This window comes from Phyllostomus hastatus, unplaced genomic scaffold, assembly GCF_019186645.2.
Source record: "Phyllostomus hastatus isolate PE091 unplaced genomic scaffold, TTU_PhHast_1.1 phas_scaffold_585, whole genome shotgun sequence".
In the NCBI taxonomy this organism is placed as follows: domain Eukaryota; kingdom Metazoa; phylum Chordata; class Mammalia; order Chiroptera; family Phyllostomidae; genus Phyllostomus; species Phyllostomus hastatus.
Window position 1 is genome coordinate 5720306 of NW_025334037.1, and position 21778 is coordinate 5742083.

General features: G+C 37.1%; 1 protein-coding gene across 1 annotated transcript in view; it reads left to right on the plus strand.

The window, feature by feature from the left end:
* The window catches only part of PDE3B (phosphodiesterase 3B), a 159854-nt gene that overhangs the window by 92062 nt on the left and 46014 nt on the right, over positions 1-21778 (plus strand). Inside the window, exons 2-4 of the mRNA XM_045825337.1 lie at positions 4031-4081; positions 10337-10585; positions 12920-13062. Of these exons, the coding sequence (XP_045681293.1) occupies positions 4031-4081; positions 10337-10585; positions 12920-13062 (443 nt within the window). The remainder of the gene's footprint in view (positions 1-4030; positions 4082-10336; positions 10586-12919; positions 13063-21778) is intronic.

The following is a 21778-nucleotide window of genomic DNA, read 5'->3' on the forward strand; positions in this document are numbered from 1 at the left end:
CAATACAAGAAACTATTATGCTTAAGGCTTGTTTTTGCCATTTGGCAGTCTAATGGCTTCCATGGTGACTCTCCTGCCATTTCAGTCATGTGCCTTGTTTTAGAGGAGAGTTTATTTAACCTCATATTTAATACAAAATATATGGGCCCTGTGTCAATCAAAAAGTCAGTTAATTTCTTCCCCACCATCAGAGTAACATGGGCTTCCATGTGGGTGGTGCTGAAGGAGCCAATTGTGTTGATGCTCCTCATTCCTCTTTGTCCTGTTCTTTGTTTAAACTTGGGCATTTTCTCTCCAGTGACCATCTTGCTTGCAGTAAGCACATTGTTTAGGACCTAGCTTTAGGGCAGGGAAGAGCAGCCCTCTGTTCCCAGTGTCCTTACCTTGTTCATTTTTTTCTTAATACCCTCTGGGTTTCACAGCAGCGGTCAGCAAGTCAGCCTGTTGCTTCACTTTTGTTGTTCTTTTTCCCAGGCCTTGTCTCTGCTATTGAACACCTTAAACGTAGTCTCCACCACCACTTGTGACAGAGGCATTCCAAAGGATCTCAACCTTTTGAAGCTTTCTTCACCTATCAGGGGCACTCTGCTTCAAAATAGTCATGTTCACAACCTTTATCAGGGGCTTTTGGGTCCCAGTATTTTGGTGACAGGTTTCAAAAATACATTCTACTAAGTCCCTGGCTGCTGTGGTTCAATGGATTGAGTGCCAGTCTGTGAACCAAAAGGTTGCTGGTTTGATTCCTGGTCAGGGCACATCCCTGGGTTGGGAGCCAGGTCCACAGTTGTGGGGGGCATGCGAGAGGCAACCAAATGATGTTTCCCTTTCTCACACATCGAAATTTCTCTCCCTCTCTTTCTTCCTTCCCCTCTCTAAAAATAAATAAATAAAATCTTTACAAAAATGAATTCTAAGAATTCAGATGGGTTTTCATCTGGACACTGCTTTGGCTGCTGGACCTTCTTTGTTTGGGCACTCCCTTCCTTAACTCAGCCAGAATGCAATTCCTGTAATGTTCAAGTTCAGGCTGATCCCCATCGTTTATGTTCACATGTGGTTCAGCAGTAGGGACAGCAGTTGTGGCTTCAGCTCACACAGGGGCTTGGGGTATCTCATGGTGCAGGCGACTAGCTTCTTCCTTTGTCTTTTCTAAGATTGTTCTTTGGCAGTAAGCAGGGTATTCAGTAGATGTTGAATATCTGCTCAAGTCAGGTTATGAGTCTCAAAAATGGAAGAAAAGAGAGTTTCTTTCTAGGATTGTCCCTATAGGCAGGCATACTGTTTTTCCAGTGAAAGAGGTTAGAAGTTGTGAAGGAAGTATACATCCTGACCATGTCTGCCTCTTGTCTGTTAGCATCCATTCCTCCGGTTGGCCCGTGCCTCAATGGGAATTATTGGCACCACTCCTGTCTGGAGTGGACTCCTAACCAAATTGGGTACCCTGCTGGATGTGTGTGTGGTGGGAGAACCATTCCTGAGCCTGGCAGAGCACTTTCTGCAGTCAGATATAGTGGAGCAGGGGCTGCAGTGGTGTCATTGCCACATGACAGTGGAATGCCCACAGCTGCTGAAATATCAAGTTGGGGTAATAATAAGAAGTCACCTTCATTCTCCTGGGATTCTTGTAAGCCTTGTCTGGTTTCCCAGCCTGCTATATCATAATTTTGCTTTTCATTTAAAAAGGCTTATTCTGATACAAAAGCATAAATACTAGTACATAGGGGATTCCATCCGATTTTTCCTCTCTTTTACAGAGTAACTCAAGTTGCACCATAGTACTGTAGTTTAAGTACCCAATTGCTAGCTAGTGTTCTACAGACTTTAGAGCATATTGTGGCCATGTCAGGTTACAGACAATAAGCATTTTCTTTTATTGAGTGATTCACAGCCAAACATGGCCCAGTTTTGTAAGGTGCATACAGGGGGCTGCACTGAGGGACATATTAGCCATACAGTTCTCCAGGATCATCAGTAACAAACCAAGTCATTTTAAAGAGAAAAATCAACCTTTAGTTTTGTACTAGTTTAACTTTTGATGTTTTAAATTTACTTACTTGATTAGATTTCTTTCAGTCTTACTCAGTTTAACCACACAAAATTTCCTCTCAGGTTTTCACAAACCTACAACTTTTCTAATCCCTCTTGGTTTGTCTCTTCTCATTCATTCAGAACTAACCATCCTTGGTGTAGTACAAACTACTTTCCTCTAATTCCTTCAAAAATGTATTTCCATACCTTATACCTTCTTTTACACAGAAGGCAGCATACCAGCAATTTGTAGCATTCACTGTACCTGTTTTCAGTTCCTCATAATGCAGGGGATTTCAGACAAAGACCTGCTGCTGTTTGGTAAATGTATTTTTGATTTTAGAGAAAGTGACTGCCAAGTAGGAATGAAATTTAGGGTTTTTAGGTTATTGTAATCTTAATGTATGTGTTTTTAGGAAGTTATCAACACCTTAAACTACATTAATGTCTCTAGAATCTAGAATGTATGCTGGTTAAGTCACAACCTGAAATAATTTTATCAGAATAACACTTTGGGCCATATAAAATACTGCATAAATTTAAAGTCTACTAAACCATAGCCATTTTGGGGTACTGGGTCCATGAATTGTGTAAGTGGTTATACCATGTCTGGGTTTCTTTGGGAAACAATAGGTTCTCTTCACTGGTGAGAGATGACTTTCTACAAAAGTGTTGACAGAGAGATGGTGGTAATGATAACTGACAAATTTTGGGGTGATTGAGGGTCAGTATAGTAGAACAGAACTCAGGCAAGCTACAGCCCACAAACCAAATTCTTCCAGCCATCTGTTTTGTATAGTTCTAAAGCTAAGAACAGTTTTGCATTTTCAAGGGTTGTAAAATAAAAACAAGACAAAACAAAAAAATATGCCAGAGACCTTATGTGGCTTGCAAAGCCTTAAATATTTATGATCTCTCCTTCACAAAAAAAGAAGTCTGCCAACTCCTGATAAAATACTGGACTGATGATGGAGTAGATAACACTTTAAGGTCTTTTGCAACCAAGGAGGCCTAAGACCAAGTACAGGAAACAACACAAATCAGTATATGGAAAGTGTGTGATTATATCACATGTTAATTAGGCTTATGATAAACTATTTAGGCAAAAGAAGACCCATTTTTTAACTAAGTAAACTTAAAACACATTTAAGATTAATGACAGGTTAATAGTTATAGCTTGCTAAATTAAAGCCAATTTTATCTCCTTGAACATAGTGACTATTGGATGAAGAAGCAGCCAGAATGCCTTCTGGGAAAAGAGGGGCAGGAAAAAACTAGTCTGGGACTAAGAAGTTACCATTGTACAAAAAGACAAACAAGAAAACCACTAATTATCTGCATGTTAAAAAGGTTGTGTGTTGCTTTTTATGCTCCATTTCTTTGCATTTAATCTAACCACAATGACAAGCTTTTCATAGAAGTACCTTATTGGTAAGGAGATACTACTGCCATTGACACTTTTTTTTTCAAAGATTTTATTTATTTATTTTTAGAGAGGGAAGAGAGGGACATAGAGAGAAACATCAATGTGCGGTTGCTGGGGGTTATGGCCTACAACCCAGGCATGTACCCTGGCTGGGAATCGAACCTGCAACACTTTGGTTTGCAGCCCGCACTCAATACACTGAGCTACGCCAGCCAGGGACACTGGTTTTAAAATAATAAGTGATGATCATTTGTAGTAAGTTGGAAGGCAGGCTATGTGATGATTTATAGATTTTCTTGCATCTTTAGTGGCTGGATGTGATTTTCGATTCCTTTGTGTGACAGTAGATGTTTTGAAGGTTGCTATAGCTTATTTTTGTGACTGTTCTGACTTTTGATTTCTCAATCACAGATTGTATAATTAATAAAATATTCTGTCTCGAGATAGTTTTTATTCTCACCTTCCCTATTTCTCTCTCAGATTTAACCTATTTGAGGTGTAATTTAGATGCTCCATTTTGTCTTACACATATTTGTTTATTCAGGTTTGTAACTAAGTGAAATTTTTTTTTTCCAGATGATTCTTTGGGATTGGGACTTAAAGCAGTGGTATAAACCTCATTACCAGGTAAATATGTGATTATTACGAATAATATCTATAAGGAAACTTTTGACATTTAAAGTTACACTCACAAGGTTGCTATGATACAAGAGTTTCTTTACCTGAACTAAACCAGAACTTTCATTTAGGTAGGTTACATTTTAATTGTAAGGGAAAAATAAAAATGGTAAAACCAAGCGTAAAGTTATTTTTAAATGTTTCTAATATAATCTGGACTCAGAATAAACTAATAATTACATATTAAGGATGAGATTTTCTTTTTCCTGATTGCGGGCAAATGATCTACACAGGAAAAAGTAGATTAAAGGCCATATGTGGGAAAAGGCAAGGCAATTGGCAAAATATTTTATCAGGGAAGCAAAATATTTTTCCTTTCTGGTAAACTTTTTATTGAATTTATACATATAGAAAAGTGCACAGCTTGATGACTTTTTAATTAAATATTCCACGTTACTAGTACCCATGTCAAGAGAGAACACATTAGCAGCATCCAATCCCAGAAGCCTCACTTACATACCTTCTAGTTATTTCCCCAGAGATAATCCCTATCCTGATTTTAAACAATTAGTTTTGCTTATTTGTGAAATATATACATATATAATCATTTAATATGTACCATATGTAAAGATTTTGTTGATCACTTAAGTAATACACATGTCAGAAGAACTGAAAATAGAAGTATAGGAGAAGAGTCAATTGTAAACATCAAGCAATAACTATGTTATGTTAACCTTTGATGCTTATATTTATAAGCCTTTTTCCATTTTATTGAAATGTGTTTGTATATTCTGTTCTACAAAAATGGTATTAGGTTTAATACGCTTTTTTGAAATCTCATGATTTATACACATAGATGAACATTAATAAATGTTAAATGTCATTTGTTTTTATAAAAACGTTAACCCCTGTTTATGAGAGTTGCTATTAAGTACTTGTCCCAACATCAATTTTCGGAAAATTAATCTCCTTTTGAATGATTGATTTTTATTTTTAAAAAGTGTGAATGGAATAGTCACAACACCCTATAGGAATAAAATATCCCCTCGGATTTGCTGAGAAAATAACTATTGTAGTCAGATGAAATCAAGAAGATCACATCTGACCTAAAAGATGCTGGTTTCTTGACCTACAGAGTGGATTTTCTTATCAGTCGTATGTCATATCGAAGATCCTCAGTTTGTTAGAGTATCTAAATTATTGGTGAAATCTAAAGATAAATAAGGACCGGTGGTTCAGAGCATGGGCTTGTAGTCAGACCGATTTTGTGAGATCATGCCCCTCTGTCCCTTTTTTCTTCTTTTCCCATTCTTTATCTCTGTCTTCCTAATTCTTTTTAATAAATCCGAAGTGTAACATTCATATATAAAAGTGCACAAGTCGTAAGTGCACAACTTGATGAATTTTCTCCAAGTGAATACATACATGTGACCATCTTCTAGATGAAGGATTCAACACCTGAAAGCCCTCTTAGGTTTTTTTTCTCAGTCATCTACTTCTCCCAAGTGTTATAGTGTTCCTGGTTTGTCACCACAACTTAGTTTTACCTGCCTTTGAATTTTACATAAGTGGAATCAACCATGAAACTTCTTCTGTTTTGCTTCTTTGAGAATTTTATCTGTGAGATTAATTCATATTATCGCACATAATACTGTGACCTTACACAATATGGTCCCTAACTTTTCTCTCTTCTACTTCTCTGACTTCATCTTCTAGTACTTTCTCCTTCATTTACTCTGCTCCAGCACAAGCCAGGCAGTCTTCTGCATCTAGATTTTCACACTTGCCAGTCTCTGCCTGGAATGCTCTTTTCTCACACCTCTGTCAGGTCTTAACAAATTGCCACTTAATCCTCTAAAATTTCATTGCCTTCTATCATTTCCTCTTCCCTTTTCTTGCTTCATTCTTTCTCTTCTACCTGCTCAAAAACCCATGGTTCTCCATGTCCATACTTCTTAGCTGGGAATCCAGTGTTCTCAAAAATTTGGTTCCAGCATGTCCTCCAACCTTATTTTTTACTGTTTTTATTTTTAATATAGCCTGTATTTTTATAATTTTATGTTCTCTGCACCTTGCTATTTTATCACTTTTTACCTTTATCTGTGCTCCTTCTTGAAAAATGAGCTCCCCAAATACATATTTGTTTAGTTTTATTGTAAAACATTATTTCCCCAATTTATAAATGAAATCCTTCCAAATGCCACCTCTTCCATAAAGTTTCTGTTAACCCTTCAGATTAAAGTTATCTCTATGTCCTCTGAACTCTAATGCTGATATATCTGTGTTTATATCATCATTTTTATAACAATAATAGTAATATTTATTGTACTTTTCCTGTGTGGAAAAGTACAAAGAAGTCTCTCTGTTAACTACAACTGTAAACTCTGAAAATAATTGTATGTGTGGAAATAATGTGAGGCAACCAAAGGAGAACTCTGAAAAATGGAAAGAGGAGGGTGGACTGGTCAAGGACCTCCATAATGGAGAAACCACATAGTGACAGGGTTTCCTATGACCCCTACCCAACAGCAAAAGGTGACTCCAGTCCTGACCCTCAACCTAGCAACAGAGTTTGACGTAGGTAGGCTCATTTCTTCCTTGAGACTGAATGAGAGTCTTGCCAACAATACCAAGTGAGTCTGGTGGCTCTGGCAAGAGGGACTTGATCAGGAACCCCCTGACAATAAGTGGCCAAGGAAAGTATAGTCATGCACCACTTGACACATTAGGCAAGTCTGTCATTGTGCAAACATTATTGAGTATACTTACACAGACCCATATATAGTACATTCTGCTATACACTAGGCTATATGGTATAGCCATCATTGTATATGCGGTGCTTCATTGATAAAAATGCTGTGATGAGGCATATGACTGTATTCTCATTCCCCACTGGGCATGCGGTCCCCTTCCCCTGCGAGAGGCATGGTTGGCCAGGGTGCCTGGCACAAGGGATATTGCCACAACAAATGCCTAGCCCAGGAGGTGTTCTTTGTCCCTGTGGCCTGGAGTCTCCCTTCTCCCATCTGGAGGTACTAGGCAGCCAAACATGAGAAAGTTCCATTTTCTCTCCTCCCATAACCACCCCAGACAAAGGCACCATTAGGGACCAGTGGGAACCCTAGTGGCACCAGGGGAAAAAAAAGAGCAGACCGAAATACCAGTGTGAATGGCCTGAAAATTAAGTTGTCTTCAGAACCACTGCCTAAAAAAGTAGACCAGGATCTATGTGCAAAATCTAAACAAGACTATCTCCTAATATAAAAGAATTAAATAGGACTCAGTCGTCAAACAGTACGTTAAGCATTATTAGCCAAAATGTTGATGATAAAATAAAAAAATCACTTGTCATACCAAGAACCGGAAAAATCATAACTTGAGTGAGAAAAGACAATGCTTACCACCAAGATGAATCAGATTTGGAATTACCTGACAAGGAAATTTAAAGCAGCCATCATAAAAATGTTCTAACAAGCAATTACAATCTCTCTTGAAACAAAAAAAAACCCAGAAAAATGTCAGCAAAGAAGAAGTTATAAACTAGATACAAGTTATAAACTAGATACAAATGGAAATTCAAAACCTGCTGAACAGGCTCAATAGAGGACAGAATCCATAAGCTCGCGGACAGAACAATAGAATTTTCCCAATGTGAACAACATAGAGAAAGTAGATTCAGCATTTTCATCATTAGCATCTGAGAAGGGGGGGGGGGAAGAGTGGATTTAAAGGAGTATTTGAAGAAATAATGGCTAAAAGCTTCCCAAATTTTGCCAAATACATTATTCTACAAACTCAAGAAGCAGGGTAAATACTAAATAGGATCAATCGCAAAAACAAACAAGAAAGATCCAAGACATGTCATAATTAAACTTGTGAAACCTAAAGACAAAAATATTTTGAAAGCAGCCAGAGAGAAATCACACATTATCTGTAGGGGAACACCAGCTCAGATAACAGTACATGTCTCATTTGGGTGTAAGGAAAATAGATGCTATTATATATAATTTGTGGAACTATAGATTTGATAAACATGTGAGGACAGGTTTATAGTAATGATCAAATTTTTACATGTTAATTAACTTTGGCTTAGCAGTTCAAATTAGGGAAAGTCATTCATCAGAAGTATGCTTAATCATCTGTAGTGGTATATAGAGAGGTATTTGTTTATAAGACAGAAATAGCTGGGCTATGCCTCAGTAATGGGGGATGTTTTAAAATAAAAATTAATACAAAATAATGTTTCACAAGTAAAAGAAAAATAATTCCACAAAGAGCAAAGATGTTACTTAGTTAATTATTGGTCAAACTTTCATAACAATTTCTCTATTCTAAAATATGCTGAGGCTACTTAAACAGTTTCATGGTTTGAACAATTAAAATTAAAAAAATTGAAAGAAAAACCCAACAAAAACCAGTTTCATGGTGAAATCATTAAATATCTTAAATAGTTATGAATTCCAAGTACACTCAAATGCAAGTTCAAGGTACAATAAAACAAACAAAAGTAACATTTAATCACTGTTCTGATTATCAGTGTACTTATTTCTATGGATAATTGAATTGAAAAAAAGTAAAAATCATATATGTATACATTAATGAAATATGTTTTAAAGTTTAAAAGTATATTTTCTACCCATTTTTAGGGCCCAACCTGATGCTGTCCTTTCCATGAATTTTTTGTAAACCATTCACTTCAAAGTTATCACTATCTCCTTTGAACTGTGATACCATTTTTCTGAATATTTATCTCTTTATTTTCCATAACATTGATTTAAATATGTGTATAATTGCTTCATGTGCTTTGCATGTATGTTAACAGATTTAATTTCACATCAGCCCTTAATGAGGTGGATGCTATTATCTCCATTTTACAGTTAAGAAACTAAAAACTTCAGATGTTACATGACTTGCTCAAAATCACACAAGTTAGGTTGAAGTCTAGATTTCAAACTCATTTTTGCAACAAAGCTTTGCCACTGTGCAACACTGCCTCTCTTAAATAAGGTAAATGAAAGAAATGCTATATATGTGTAAAAGAAATTTTGACAAAAAAGGAAGGAAATCAATAAATAGAATGTTCAAATTATAGATTTTGAAATTAACACAAATTTAGTTTTATGCTACTTATGAAGTTATGAAATGTTTTATGCTACTTATAAAGTAATGAATACTGTTAAATGAAATATGCATGAAAAATATAGAAAAATTAAAATTCACATTATCTCCTATATACTTCAAAATCCAAATTTGACACTTGATCTTACCCAAAAGGCCCTGAAGCGATCAACATCCAAATTTTTAAAGTTAGAATTATACCATTTGTCATGTCATTTATTGTGGGGTGGCTCTGCCCACAGGGCCCCTCCAGCCAGCACAGATGAGAATAAGTCTATCAAGATATGATCTGCTTGGGGAGGAAAGGTGGCCATCTCTCAAAGGAGAAGGGCCAGGAGCCTGTTCCTCAATGGGCTTTTATTGGCTTCTTCGTTTACACAAAAATTCAGGTAAAGCTCATTAATCATTGCCAGGGAATAAGGATCAAACAATAACAAAGAAGTCTGAGGGCCTATTTTGAGTCAGGGTCAGATAGCTAAAGAGATGCAAAACTTTGAGGAACAAACTTAGTTCTTGTTTGGACCCTTATCATTTGATTGAGAGCATTCTAAACAAAGCAGGTTTCACAGGATTTTATATATTCTTTCTTAGGCCTGATTACCCCGGGAACCCACCCTTTCCAGCACGGGGCTACACCACCCTCTGTCATTGTTTCAGGCTTAGGTGGAGCAAGGGAAGTAAGGCAGCCAAGAGATTAGGAGATTTTTCTCGCAGACAATGAGGACTCAGGCTTGGTCAAAGCTGAGGGGCGAGGGTCCATCACCCCCTTTTGCTGTAGCCCCGAAGTCCTTCCTTGGGGGCCTCTCACATGATCGTGCCTGTCTTAGGTCATTCCCACCTCGGGGAATCTTATCCGTCATTGGCTAACCGACCGAGCTTTGAGGGCCAGTTATGAATGAAGAAAAAGGAGCAGAAGTGGTGCTCCTGCCAGGGAGATAAGCTTTTGTCTCCTTGGTGGCTTATGGTCCAAGGTCGATCCTTCAGCCTTAGCCTTGGCAGGGGTTATAGCTTCTGAAACCAGGCAGGGCAGTTGCCAACAATTTATGACATCTACAAATTAATGAATATTAATATTTAATAGAATTATCTTAAATGTTGAACTTTCTGTGTAATAAATGTATAATTTTACTTTTATTTTTGTTCTAGAATTCTGGAGGTGGAAGTGGAGTTGATCTTTCAGTGCTAAATGAGGCTCGCAATATGGTGTCAGATCTTCTAACTGATCCAACCCTCCCCCCACAAGTCATTTCTTCCCTGCGGAGTATCAGCAGTTTGATGGGTGCTTTCTCAGGTTCCTGCAGGCCAAAGATTAACCCTCTCACACCATTTCCTGGATTTTACCCCTGTTCTGAAATAGAAGACCCAGCTGACAGAGGAGATCGAAAACTTCACAAGGTCAAAATACAGTAATTACCCAGCCCTATTTATCACATTTGATTATATTTTGAAATTGTTCTTTAAATCTTAAATAAACTACAATTTCTTTGTCATGCATCAGCTTCTTTTCCAGTATAATGAGTTCTGGGGCTTTAGAGGTAGTCATCTCAAGTAATTTGAAACAAGTATTCAGTTTTTATCCTAAATAACATTGCAGTTGTAACTGGATCAGTAACAACTATTTATTGTTGTTTTTGTTTTTGTGTTTTAAGTAGTAGAGCAACAAGCAAATTTAATTCTGGGCTTGTATAACTAGTAATCAAATCATATCAGTAATCTATTTATTCTTTACAATCCAGGAATAGTTCTTGTTGAGCCAAATAATGATTATAATCTTCATTTTATGCATTACATAGCATTTTGTATTTTAAATTGATTTCCATGTTTTTAAAACTCTTCCTGGCCCCCTCCTCTTTACCTACTAGAGATTGTTATACCTCAATAGGCACTGATTTCTCTATCATCAGAAATGGGATTAATTTAAACGTCAATGCTTCAAAATATGATTTCCTTTAGAAAATAATACTGTTGTAAATAGGCATACATTATGCATGTCCAGAGTGCTTTTATTTATTTTATTTGACTATCAATATCTTTGCCAATTACTAAAATGATAAAACTAAAAATACAAACATTTTGGAGATTATTCTAGTTCAGCTACTTGGTTTTATAGGTAAAGAAACTAACCAAGAGAAGATAAAATTCAAATCAGTTTATTTTGTTCTTGTATAATAGTGTATAGAGCTTAGAAAAAGTCAAATACAGTTTTTGGAGGGATTTTGATTATCAGTTCATTTCATTTTGTTCTTAGCATTAGGGGATAGAAATGTTGGAAAACTAAGCAAGCCTGATTATTAGGGCAGAAATTTGATAATTATTGATCACAGATGTGAATCATAAGTAGTTATGTGGTGCCTTTATTTTTAAAAAGTATATATGGTATCACCTGCAGTAGTAAAATCCAATTAACAACGATACTTAGAGGTTAATCATAAGCATCAAAAAGAAATAGCAAGAAATTCATCAATAAAATAGCTAATATATTTTTGAGTTAGTTTTCACTTGACTTATTGCTCTTTCTTCATATTTTCCACTGACATTTGATGTTTATAACAGTAATTTTTAAAAATAGTTCTTAAAAATCTTGTTTGTAAAAATCATATTGATAGTATTATTTTTACTATGTTTACTCTGTAAAGTATACTGGTACATTTTGGAAACATTTAAGCAATATTAAACAGGATGCCTAAGTGCATAATTTCTTGAACATTCTAGTTAATCAGGCTTATTTCGGGTACTGGAATCTACTGGTAAAAGTCAGAGAAGAACCAAGAAGTAACCCTTATTTCTTTTCATAGTATTCTTTAAACTTCCTTGAATTTTATATCTAATTTGTCTCTGCTTTTGGAAAACAATGTAAGAAGGCTAATGTCACTTCAGAAAAGAACAGCAGCATTTATGAAAAAAATAATTAGTAAGGAAAGGGGAGTTAGAATAGATAATTTAATGTGAATGTCAAATACTATGTTAAGAAACAAGAGAGATTATATGGATCTAAATTACAGCTACAAAGGATTATGTTACACGAAGAGCTTTTTCACTCTAACCATGAGCCTTTACTAAATCAACGTCCTTGGGAAACTTTAAATATAAAAGATGTCTATCTCTCAGAGATAGTTTCAGTGTCTGCTGATAGGGGAAATTCGTAAGAAGCAGAAACTGTTTTCTGTACGTGTCAGCAAGACACCTGCTCACAGTGGTTAAAAAACAATATTTTCAAAAATCAGGGTAAGATTTTGTTAATGCTAAGGGTGTTCTGGATTTAATTTAATCATTAATTTAAAAAGCAGCTCAGAATCCTGCAGTTTCTTCAGATTAACCTTGGTAGATGTTATTAGCAGAGTATTGAAAATATACAGGTTTAGGAGACAAGGCTCACAGCCCCTGAGCCTAATCTTGTCCTCTTATGTTGCTTTTTAGGGTAAATTGTTCATATCTATTTTTTAAATGATCAATTATTTATTTCTCATGATACTAGGAATAAAATGTTCAAAAGGAAAAATAGAGTTAAATAAATTGTAGGGAGCTCAAAAATCATTTTTTCATAGGACAAAGACAACAGTATAGTAGGTGAAATTTGGAGTAAAATTGACATAGTTTCAGAATAAAACATCTGTAGATGTTTCCCCTGTAGATGTTAAAACTGCTTTGTATTTTAATGTGCCATCTTTAATAATACATATGCAGCATTATTATAGGGTGACAATTTTAACCACTGTCACATTTCAACAGGGACTGAACAGCAGGAACAGTTTGCCAACTCCGCAGCTGAGGAGGAGCTCAGGAACTTCAAGTCTGCCACCTATTGAAACTTCTGCTTCACGGTGGGAACGCAGTAATGGCAAAAGGCCTCACCAAGAATTTGGCATTTCAAGGTAAAATCCTGAGAGCCTATTAAAGAAACTTGAATTTGATACATTGACTTTGTTTCTGTGAAAAAAGTTTGATATAGCTCCGAAAGCAGAAACAAACAATTGAAGTATTTCAGGTATAGGACAGCATAAGTAGTAATATGACATAACAGTGAAAGTGATTCTTAAAAAGAAGCTAACATGTCTTATCCAAAAACTTAGGTAAACTGGATACAAAGCATGCTGGAGCCTTAAAGGAAGCTACGATCCATTTAGACAGGGTACTGAGAAAACTTATAAATTGGTAGAGGGGGCCACTACACAAGCAGTGGCCAACTCACATGCATAACATCCAAGGTAGGTCAACAGTTACTGCACTGTGAGAGGAGGAGCACTTTCTTAGGGCTCATCTCAGATGTTAAATATCTTTGAAAGGCATCAGTAACAACCAAAAGAAGCTGGTAAAAGGCAGGAGCTGAAATCTGCAAGGACCAGTGTCTATTTTCCCCAATAACAAAAGATTCAGTGCTTTGTCTTAAAACTCAGAAAGATAGTTATCTCCTGTATGAGTTATAAGCCTCTGTTTAGTCAATTATCTAAGAATATTAATGAAATTGGAATTAGTGTAAATTTCCTGTTAAACCAGTGTTATTACTGAGCATATTTTCCTTTTAGCTTGAGCTATGTAGCTTACAGACTTCAAACACTAGGTGGCAGGATTGGATCATAGCTATTTGTTAAAATCTGTTAATGCTTGTATGTGAAATATTATTAGATAATTATAATTTTTCAGGTTCTTTTTTGATTTATTAATTTGATCTTATACAGTATATTCAAATAGATGGACTCCTTGCTTATTAAAATTGTGCGAAATGATACAAAATACAGGAATGAAGTAGGAAAGATACAGTTAGGAAAATGAGCTTTGCTCCAAAGCTTTCTCAGAGCCTAAACATGATAGGTTTTTTAAAATTGGGAACAAGATATGGGGAGTGAATGATATTAGAAACTGAAAGTATGGCATATTTCTTAACCATTGGAAACATCATCTTGAGAATGTTGGGTTTAAGAAAGAAGGATGAAAATGGTTCAGTTTTTTTATTCCTTCTATCACACTGATAACAGCACTACATTTGCAATTAAAGAATTATTGATATTAAAGTAGAAACATGGTCCAAAGAAAACTAATCTTTAACTCTGAGAAGTGTTCATATAAAGGTATATGTACGCAGATTTGATGTACTGACTTAACTCTCATAAAGGTTTAGAAATTTGGAGAGAAAGTAATTGGCGGTATTATGTAACCACCAATATACTCAATGTACTTTAAAGAGATTAGGCTAAAAGTAATTTTTCTAGTGTGCTGAAGCTGGACCTTACCAGTAACAAATTTGTAAGTGCACTTTGAACATAGGTAACATAGGAATAAGTGAAGCATGTACAATCGTTACATCGTTTGAAATTCAAGTCTCTAGATCAGTGCTGTCCAACAGAAATTTTTGAAGTATTTTATATCGTTACTGTCCAGTATGGTAGTGTCTAGCTATTTGATTACTTGAAATGTGTTCTGGTATAACTAATAAATTAAATTTAAATCTAATTAATTAAAGAGCTGTCTGTAACTACTGTGTTGACATGTGTAGCAACCATATTTGACAGCACAGCTATATACCTTTAATGTATGAGGATGTTTGGGTTGACACAAAAGTAACAGATTTGTGACTGGGGAATCATGAGACACTCATTTGACTTCAGTAGAGGGCCCTAGAATGGGATGGTATAGCCTACATTTTCCAGTTTTGATTTGAATGCAGCTTTAGATTCTGATCATAGCATCTCTGACTGATCTTAAATGGCCCTGAGTATGCTTTAAACATTGTTGCAATACTGAACTTGTCATTTCCTAAAACTGTCTCAAACCAAGTATCTCACCCCTCCAGCATCTTTTTGGTTACTATTATTCTGGCCTTATTTCTTGGTACAATGCTACCCTCTAGTGGTTTCTTAGAAAGTTGATTTATCTAGAAAACTGTGTTCTTTGCATCTTTTTTAAAATATATTTTTATTGACTATGCTATTACAGTTATCCCACTTTTCTCCCCTTTATTCCTCTCCTCCCTTCACCGCCTTCCCACCAGCATTCTTCCCCTGCCCCTCCTTAGTTCATGTCCGTGGGTCATACAAAAAAGTTCTTTGGCTTCTCCATTTCCTATAATATTCTTAACCTCCCCCTGTCTATTTTCTACCTACAATTTATGCTTCTTATTCCCTGTACCTTTCTCCTCAATCTTCCCCTTCTCCCATACCCTGCTAATAATCCTCCCTGTAATCTCTGTTTCTACGATTCTCTTCCGGTTCTAGTTGTTTGCTTAGGTTTTTTGTTTATTTTTTTTTAGGTTGTTGATAGTTGTGCATTTGTCATTTTACAGTTTATATTTTTGATTATCTTCTTTTTCTTAGATTAAGTCTCTTTGACATTTCATGTAATAAGGGCTTGGTGATGGTGAACTCCTTTAACTTGACCTTATCAGGGAAGCACTTTATCTGCCCTTCTATTCTTTTTTTAAAATATATTTTATTGATTATGCTATTGCGATTGTTCTTCCCCCCCTTCACTCCCTTCCACTCTGCACACCCTCTCCCACCCACATTCCCGCCCTTTAGTTCATGTCCACGTGTCATAAGTTCTTTAACTTCTACATTTCCCATGATATTCTTGCCCTCTCCCTGTGTATTTTCTACCTACCATCTATGCTTATTCTCCATACCTTCCCCCCCTCTCCTCCTCCTACTCCCCTGTTGCTAACCCTCCATGTAATTTCTATTTCTGTGGTTCTGTTCCTGTTGTAGTTGTTTGCTTAGTTTCTTTTGGTTTTGTTTTAGGTGTGGTGGTTAATAATTGTGAGTTTGCTGTCATTTTATTATATATGCTTTTTTTATCTTCTTTTCCTTAGATAAGTCCCTTTAACATTTCATAAAATAAGGGCTTGGTGATGATGAACTCCTTTAACTTGACCTTATCTGAGAAGCACTTTATCTGCCCTTCCATTCTAAATGAAAGCTTTGCTGGATAGAGCAATCTTGGATGTAGGTCCTCACTTTTCATCACTTTGAATACTTCTTTCCAGCCCCTTCTTGCCTGTAAGGTCTCTTTTGAGAAATCAGCTGACAGTCTGATGGGAACTCCTTTGTAGGTGACTGTCTCCTTATCTCTTGCTGCTTTTAGGATTCTCTCCTTCATTTTTACTTTGGCTAATGTAATTATGATGTGACTTGGTGTGTTCCTTTTTGGGTCCGACTTCTTTGGGACTCTCTGAGCTTCCTGGACTTCCTAGAAGTCCATTTCCTTTCCCAGGATGGGGAAGTTCTCCTTTATTATTTGTTCAGATAACTTTTCCACTTGTTGCTTTTCCTCTTCCCCTTCTGGTACCCCTATAATTTGGATGTTGGAACATTTAAAGATGTCCTGGAGGTTCCTAAGCTTCTCCTCCTTTTTTTGAATTCTTATTTCTTCATTCCTTCCTGTTTGATTGTTTTTTTTTTTCTTCTTCTTTCTGGTCTACTCCATCGATGTGAGACCCAGCTTTCTTTCCATCACTATTGGTTCCCTGTGCATTTTTCTTCGTTTCACTTATTGTAGCCTTCATTTTTTAATCTAATTTGTGACCCAAATCAACCAATTCTGTGAGCTTTCTGATCACCAGTGTTTTGAACTGTGCATCTGATGGGTTGGCTATCTCTCGGTTGCTTAAAACTATGGGATCTGGGGGTTTCATTTGGTCTTCTGTTTGAGCCATCTCTTTTTCTTTGGCGGTGCGCGGGGGGGTGGTGGTTCTGGTCACGCCTGACACCGTGAGGGGCGAAGCCTTAGGTGTTCACTAGGGCTGGGCACCCCAGTTGCTGGGTTGTGACTTTGAATGTGGGGTGGGGCTGAGAGTGAACAATGGCACTTGCTCCGTTCTCTGTGGGACCTCAGTCCCTTCTGCTGCTTCCCTCGAGCAAAGTGGGCCCCTCTGGTGCCAGTTCCCGTGTGGGTGGGCTTGTGCATGCCAGGGACCCTCCAAGGACCTCTCCTGTGAGGCTGGGTGCCTCTCCGTGCACCTCAACTCCCACAGGTGTCCTTAGTCAGTGTCCTGAGGCTATATTTACCAGCGTTGGGATCCTGGGTTGCGCGCAGTGCCTTGCTTCACAATAGCCGCCTCACTGGGTCTGCCGGTTGCCATCCCCTGGCCCGGGTCTGCCAGCTGCCGCTTGCGCACTCAGGGTCCACCCGGTGTGGTCTTACGTACCCGGTCCCAACACTCTGCTCTCTGCGCCTCCACCCTCGCCTGGCTGCTTGACTCTGCCCCTCCTACCGGTCTGGAGGAAGGGTCTATTTCAACTTGTTGGTTATCCAATTTCCATTCAGATCGATTTTCTGTAAGTTCTGATTGCTATTCTGTTTCTAAATTGTTGCTGTCCCTATCTTAGTTGTGCAAGGAGGCACAGTGCATCCACCTATGCCTCCATCTTGGCTGGAAGTCCCTGCCCTTCCATTCTGAATGAAAGCTTTGCTGGATAGAGTAAACTTGGTTATAGGTCCTTGCCTTTGTGACCTGGAATACTTCTTTCTGGCCCCTTGTTGCCTGCAAGGTTTTTTTTGAGAAATCAGCTGATAGTCTGATGGGAACTCCTTTGTAGGTAACTGTCTCCTTTTCTCTTGATGGTATTAAGATTCTCTCCCTATCTTTAATCATGGCTATTGTAATTCTGATGTGCTTTGGTGTGTTCCTCCTTGGGTCCAACTTCTTTGGGACTCTTTGAGCTTCCTGGACTTCCTGAAAGTCTATTTCTTTTGCCAGATTGGGAAAATTTTCTTTTATTATCTACAAGTAAGTTTTCAATTTCTTGCTCTTCCTCTTCTCCTTCTGGATCCCCTATGATTCTGATGTTATACCATTTAAAGTTGTCCCATTGGTTCCTAAGCTTCTCATTTTTTTGAATTCTTGTTTTTCCATTCTTTTCTGGTTGAATGTTTATTTCTTTCTTCTGCCCTAAACGTTTGACTTGAGCCCTAGTTTCCTTCCCTTCACTCTTGGTTCCCTGTGCATTTTCCTTTATTTCACTTTTTATAGCCTTCACTTTTCCTCTATTTTGCGACCATACTCAACCATTTCTGTTAGCATCCTGATAACCAATATTTTGAACTGTGCATCTGATACGTTGGCTATCTCTTTATCACTTAGTTGTATTTTTTCTGGAGCTTTGATTTGTTTTTTCAATTGGAACATATTTTTTTTCTTGTCACGCCTGTTACATAGTAAGAGGCAGAGCCTTAGGTATTCACCAGGGTGGGCCAACCCCTATCACTTCACTGTGGTGCTATATGTGGGGGAGGGGTTGAGAAGCAACAATGCAAGTTGCTTGGCTCTTGAGTGGCTTTCAGTCATTTCCCCTGCTTCCCACAAGCAAATTGGGCCCTTCTGGTGCTGAGTCCTAGGTGTGGGCTTCTGTATGTTCTAGGACCCTGTGGGTTTCTCCAATGAACTCTCCTATGAGGCTGGGAGTTTTTCCCCCCAATGCCTCAATCCCCATAAGTTTATTCACTCAGAGGGTTTGAGGCTTTATTTCCCTGTGCTGGATCTCTGGGTTCCTCGGTCTCACTTCCCAGTTGTTCTTCCCAGTTTATCCGCATGCAAATGTGGGACTGTGTGCACCCCCAACTACCTGGACAGGTCCGCCAGCCACCACCTCGCTTGCTCCAGTTCTTTAGCTACTGCCTTGTCTCATGTCCTCTCTGGTTCAGCTGCCCGTCTCCACCTCTCCAACTGGTCTGGATGAATGTTTCTTCTTTAACTCCTTTGTTATCTGACTTCTATACCATTCGATTTTCTGGCATTTCTGGTATTTGTTTTTAAATTTGTTGTTGTCCTTTCTTATGTGAGGAGGCACAGTGTGTGTACCTATGCCTCCATCTTGGACAGAAGTCTCACAATTATGTTGATTATGGGTATTGTAGTCATTAAATTTCTGGACCTTTTACCAGTGCCTGAGAATCAAAACTCTGTTAATTCCTTCATGACAAAGCTGAACCCTTATTTGGAAAAGGCAAAGGGACAAAAAAAGATAAGCAGTCTTGCAAAGAATGAAAATATAAAAATGATTTGGAAAGCTTTCTCTATCTGAAACTCCTGTCAAAGCTTAACTTGTCCACTTCTGTAACTCTCTTTACTTGTTTTTTCTACCCTCATTTCTGTGTATCATTTTTAAAAACTGAGTTCTGATGTCACCTGTTAAGAGTAACATCCCAGCATCCTTTTCCTTTGATTTCCAACAAGGTAATGTAATGTTTCACCTCTGAATCCCCTTAATACCTTTTCTTGCCTCGTTTATGGCACTTTTCACATTCTACCTCGTGTGAGAAGGTATCACTAGTCTTCTGAGGTTTGCTTGGTTATTGTGAAGAGTTTGGGATTGCATTAAAATGGATCTTTGAAGATAAATAGCCGCTTACCAAGTGTCCTGCAGGGATATGGTATCCATACTGGGTTATGACAGTTGACACTGCCTTCTACTTAAGTTTTCGACCTCAGATGATGTTTCTTTGGTCAGGAAGTTCCAGGAAAGGTTGAATAATGCTTTTCTGAGTGACCTGATGATTGAACTACCCACCTCTGAGTTCCATTGTGAATACTTAGGGATACAGAATGGCTAAACTGATATTCTTAGACTGGCTGTGAAGACCTAGACCCTGCACATGGACAAATATTCAGATATTCAGGGCACATATTCAGAGCTCACAGCTCATAGCTCACTTCTTTTTAAAACCTTCTCTATGAAAAAAAAAATAGTCAACTTGTGTCCCAAAACTATGTGGGCTATCAACTATAGTTACTTCTATAGTAAAGAGAGTTAAGTTATTTTCAACCTACTCTGATTCACCATCATCTCCATAACTGCTCTGTAATTAAATCTAATAACTTGCTGACTAGCAAGTATATATCCCCTAAATAATGTACTTTGGAATCACCTTCTCAATTTTGTAATGCATAATTTGTTAGAGATTCATTCCAAGGCCTGGATCCTGTTTGACCTATAGTGATCAGGTGGGCTAATGATGTTATCTCACTCAATTTGTAATGAGAATCGTTTTATAAATGTAATCATATAGCCAAGTTTATACAACTGGTTCCAAAAAAAGAGGTGATATAAACTGTGTCAAGGTAATTTGCGTTTATTATCTAGAAATAAACTCTTAGCATATGGCTTAATTCTGTGACCATAACTTTTGATATCTTTTATAATGTATATGGCACTAGGATTTGAAGACTGGTTCCCAAGTCTGATTTTAGTTGCCTTCCTAACCACTATAAATAATCATCAGCACTTCTAGCCTCTCTTATCCTCTGCTTTGTTCAATGTTGTTTTATATAACCTCACTGGGGTGTATATTTGTCTGGTTCTAGACTAGGAATCAATGAGACAGTTCTGGAACTCAGATGAAAACTTGTAGTTTGACCTGTCTCTGTCAATTCTAACCAGCTAACTGAATGCTATGATGTATTTCAATTTTTAGAAGACCCTGGATCAAGGTAGAAGACTATGAAGCAGTGCTATGGGTTATTTCTGAAAAGGAGTGATCCCTGTCTTTCTTTTAGATATTAACCAAAGAGTAGACTTTTGGAGAATACAGATTTTTCTGTTTGAATATTGCCCTTCTTTCCCAGTCTCTCCCAATCCATATGCAGGCAAGGAATACTCAAATACAAAGAATTATTGAGCAACTTGTATGGAGAGGAGTTTATTGGATGGTATTATTTGCATGTTGTCTCTTCTTCTAAAACTATCAACACATTATTATTACTATTAGCTTCAAAAAAAAAATATAGAATCTAAAGGCTAGATGTTACCACAGAAGTCCTTAATTCTAAATCTCTGATTTTACATATTGAGAAACACACACAGAGATAGAATTGTTTTTGGGAAAGAGCATACACTTTGGAGTTTAAGCAATTGGTAGTTGTATTTTAGCTATGTGAATTTAGGGACATTACTTACCCTTTTGAAACCTCAGGTTCCTTATATGTAAAGTAGCAGAATAACTGAGATAAAGTAGGTAAAGTACCGAAAGCAATGGATAATACATGAGCAACACTCAAGATAGCACCTTATTATAATTTTTTTAATACTATAATTTTTTTTAATATTAATAAAGAAGTTTTAATGAATTGGTTGCCAACTGGTTTTATATGCCTTCTCTTTGTAATACAGAATTTTTTCTATCATCAGGATATAGAACAAACTAGATTTCTAGAAAAAGGCCCAAGGAGATCCTTAAAGTAGGAGTTAGCAAAGACAGTCTGTTCACTCAAAATTGGGGAGCAGAAAAGATATATTCTTTAGAAAAGTGAAAATAGAACCCTAAAGAGATCATTCATTTATTCCACAAACATCTGTTGAACACATTTTATCAGGTACTGTGCAATATCCACCATGAATACAGAGATGTGTTTTATGGCCCCTACAGGAATTTAAAAATTAGCAAGGGAAAATAATCTGTAAGCAATGGAATTATAATACACTGTGGATAAATGTTATCATAGAGAAAAAAAACCTTTTTTGGTCACAGAAAAATAGACCTTTCATGAGTAATGGGGTGTAGAAGTGGAGAAAAGATGAAGGAATTGGGGAAGAGCTTAAGAACCTAGCCTACACTAAAAAATGCTGAGTGAAAAAAAATAGAGAATCTAGGTGTGTCCTT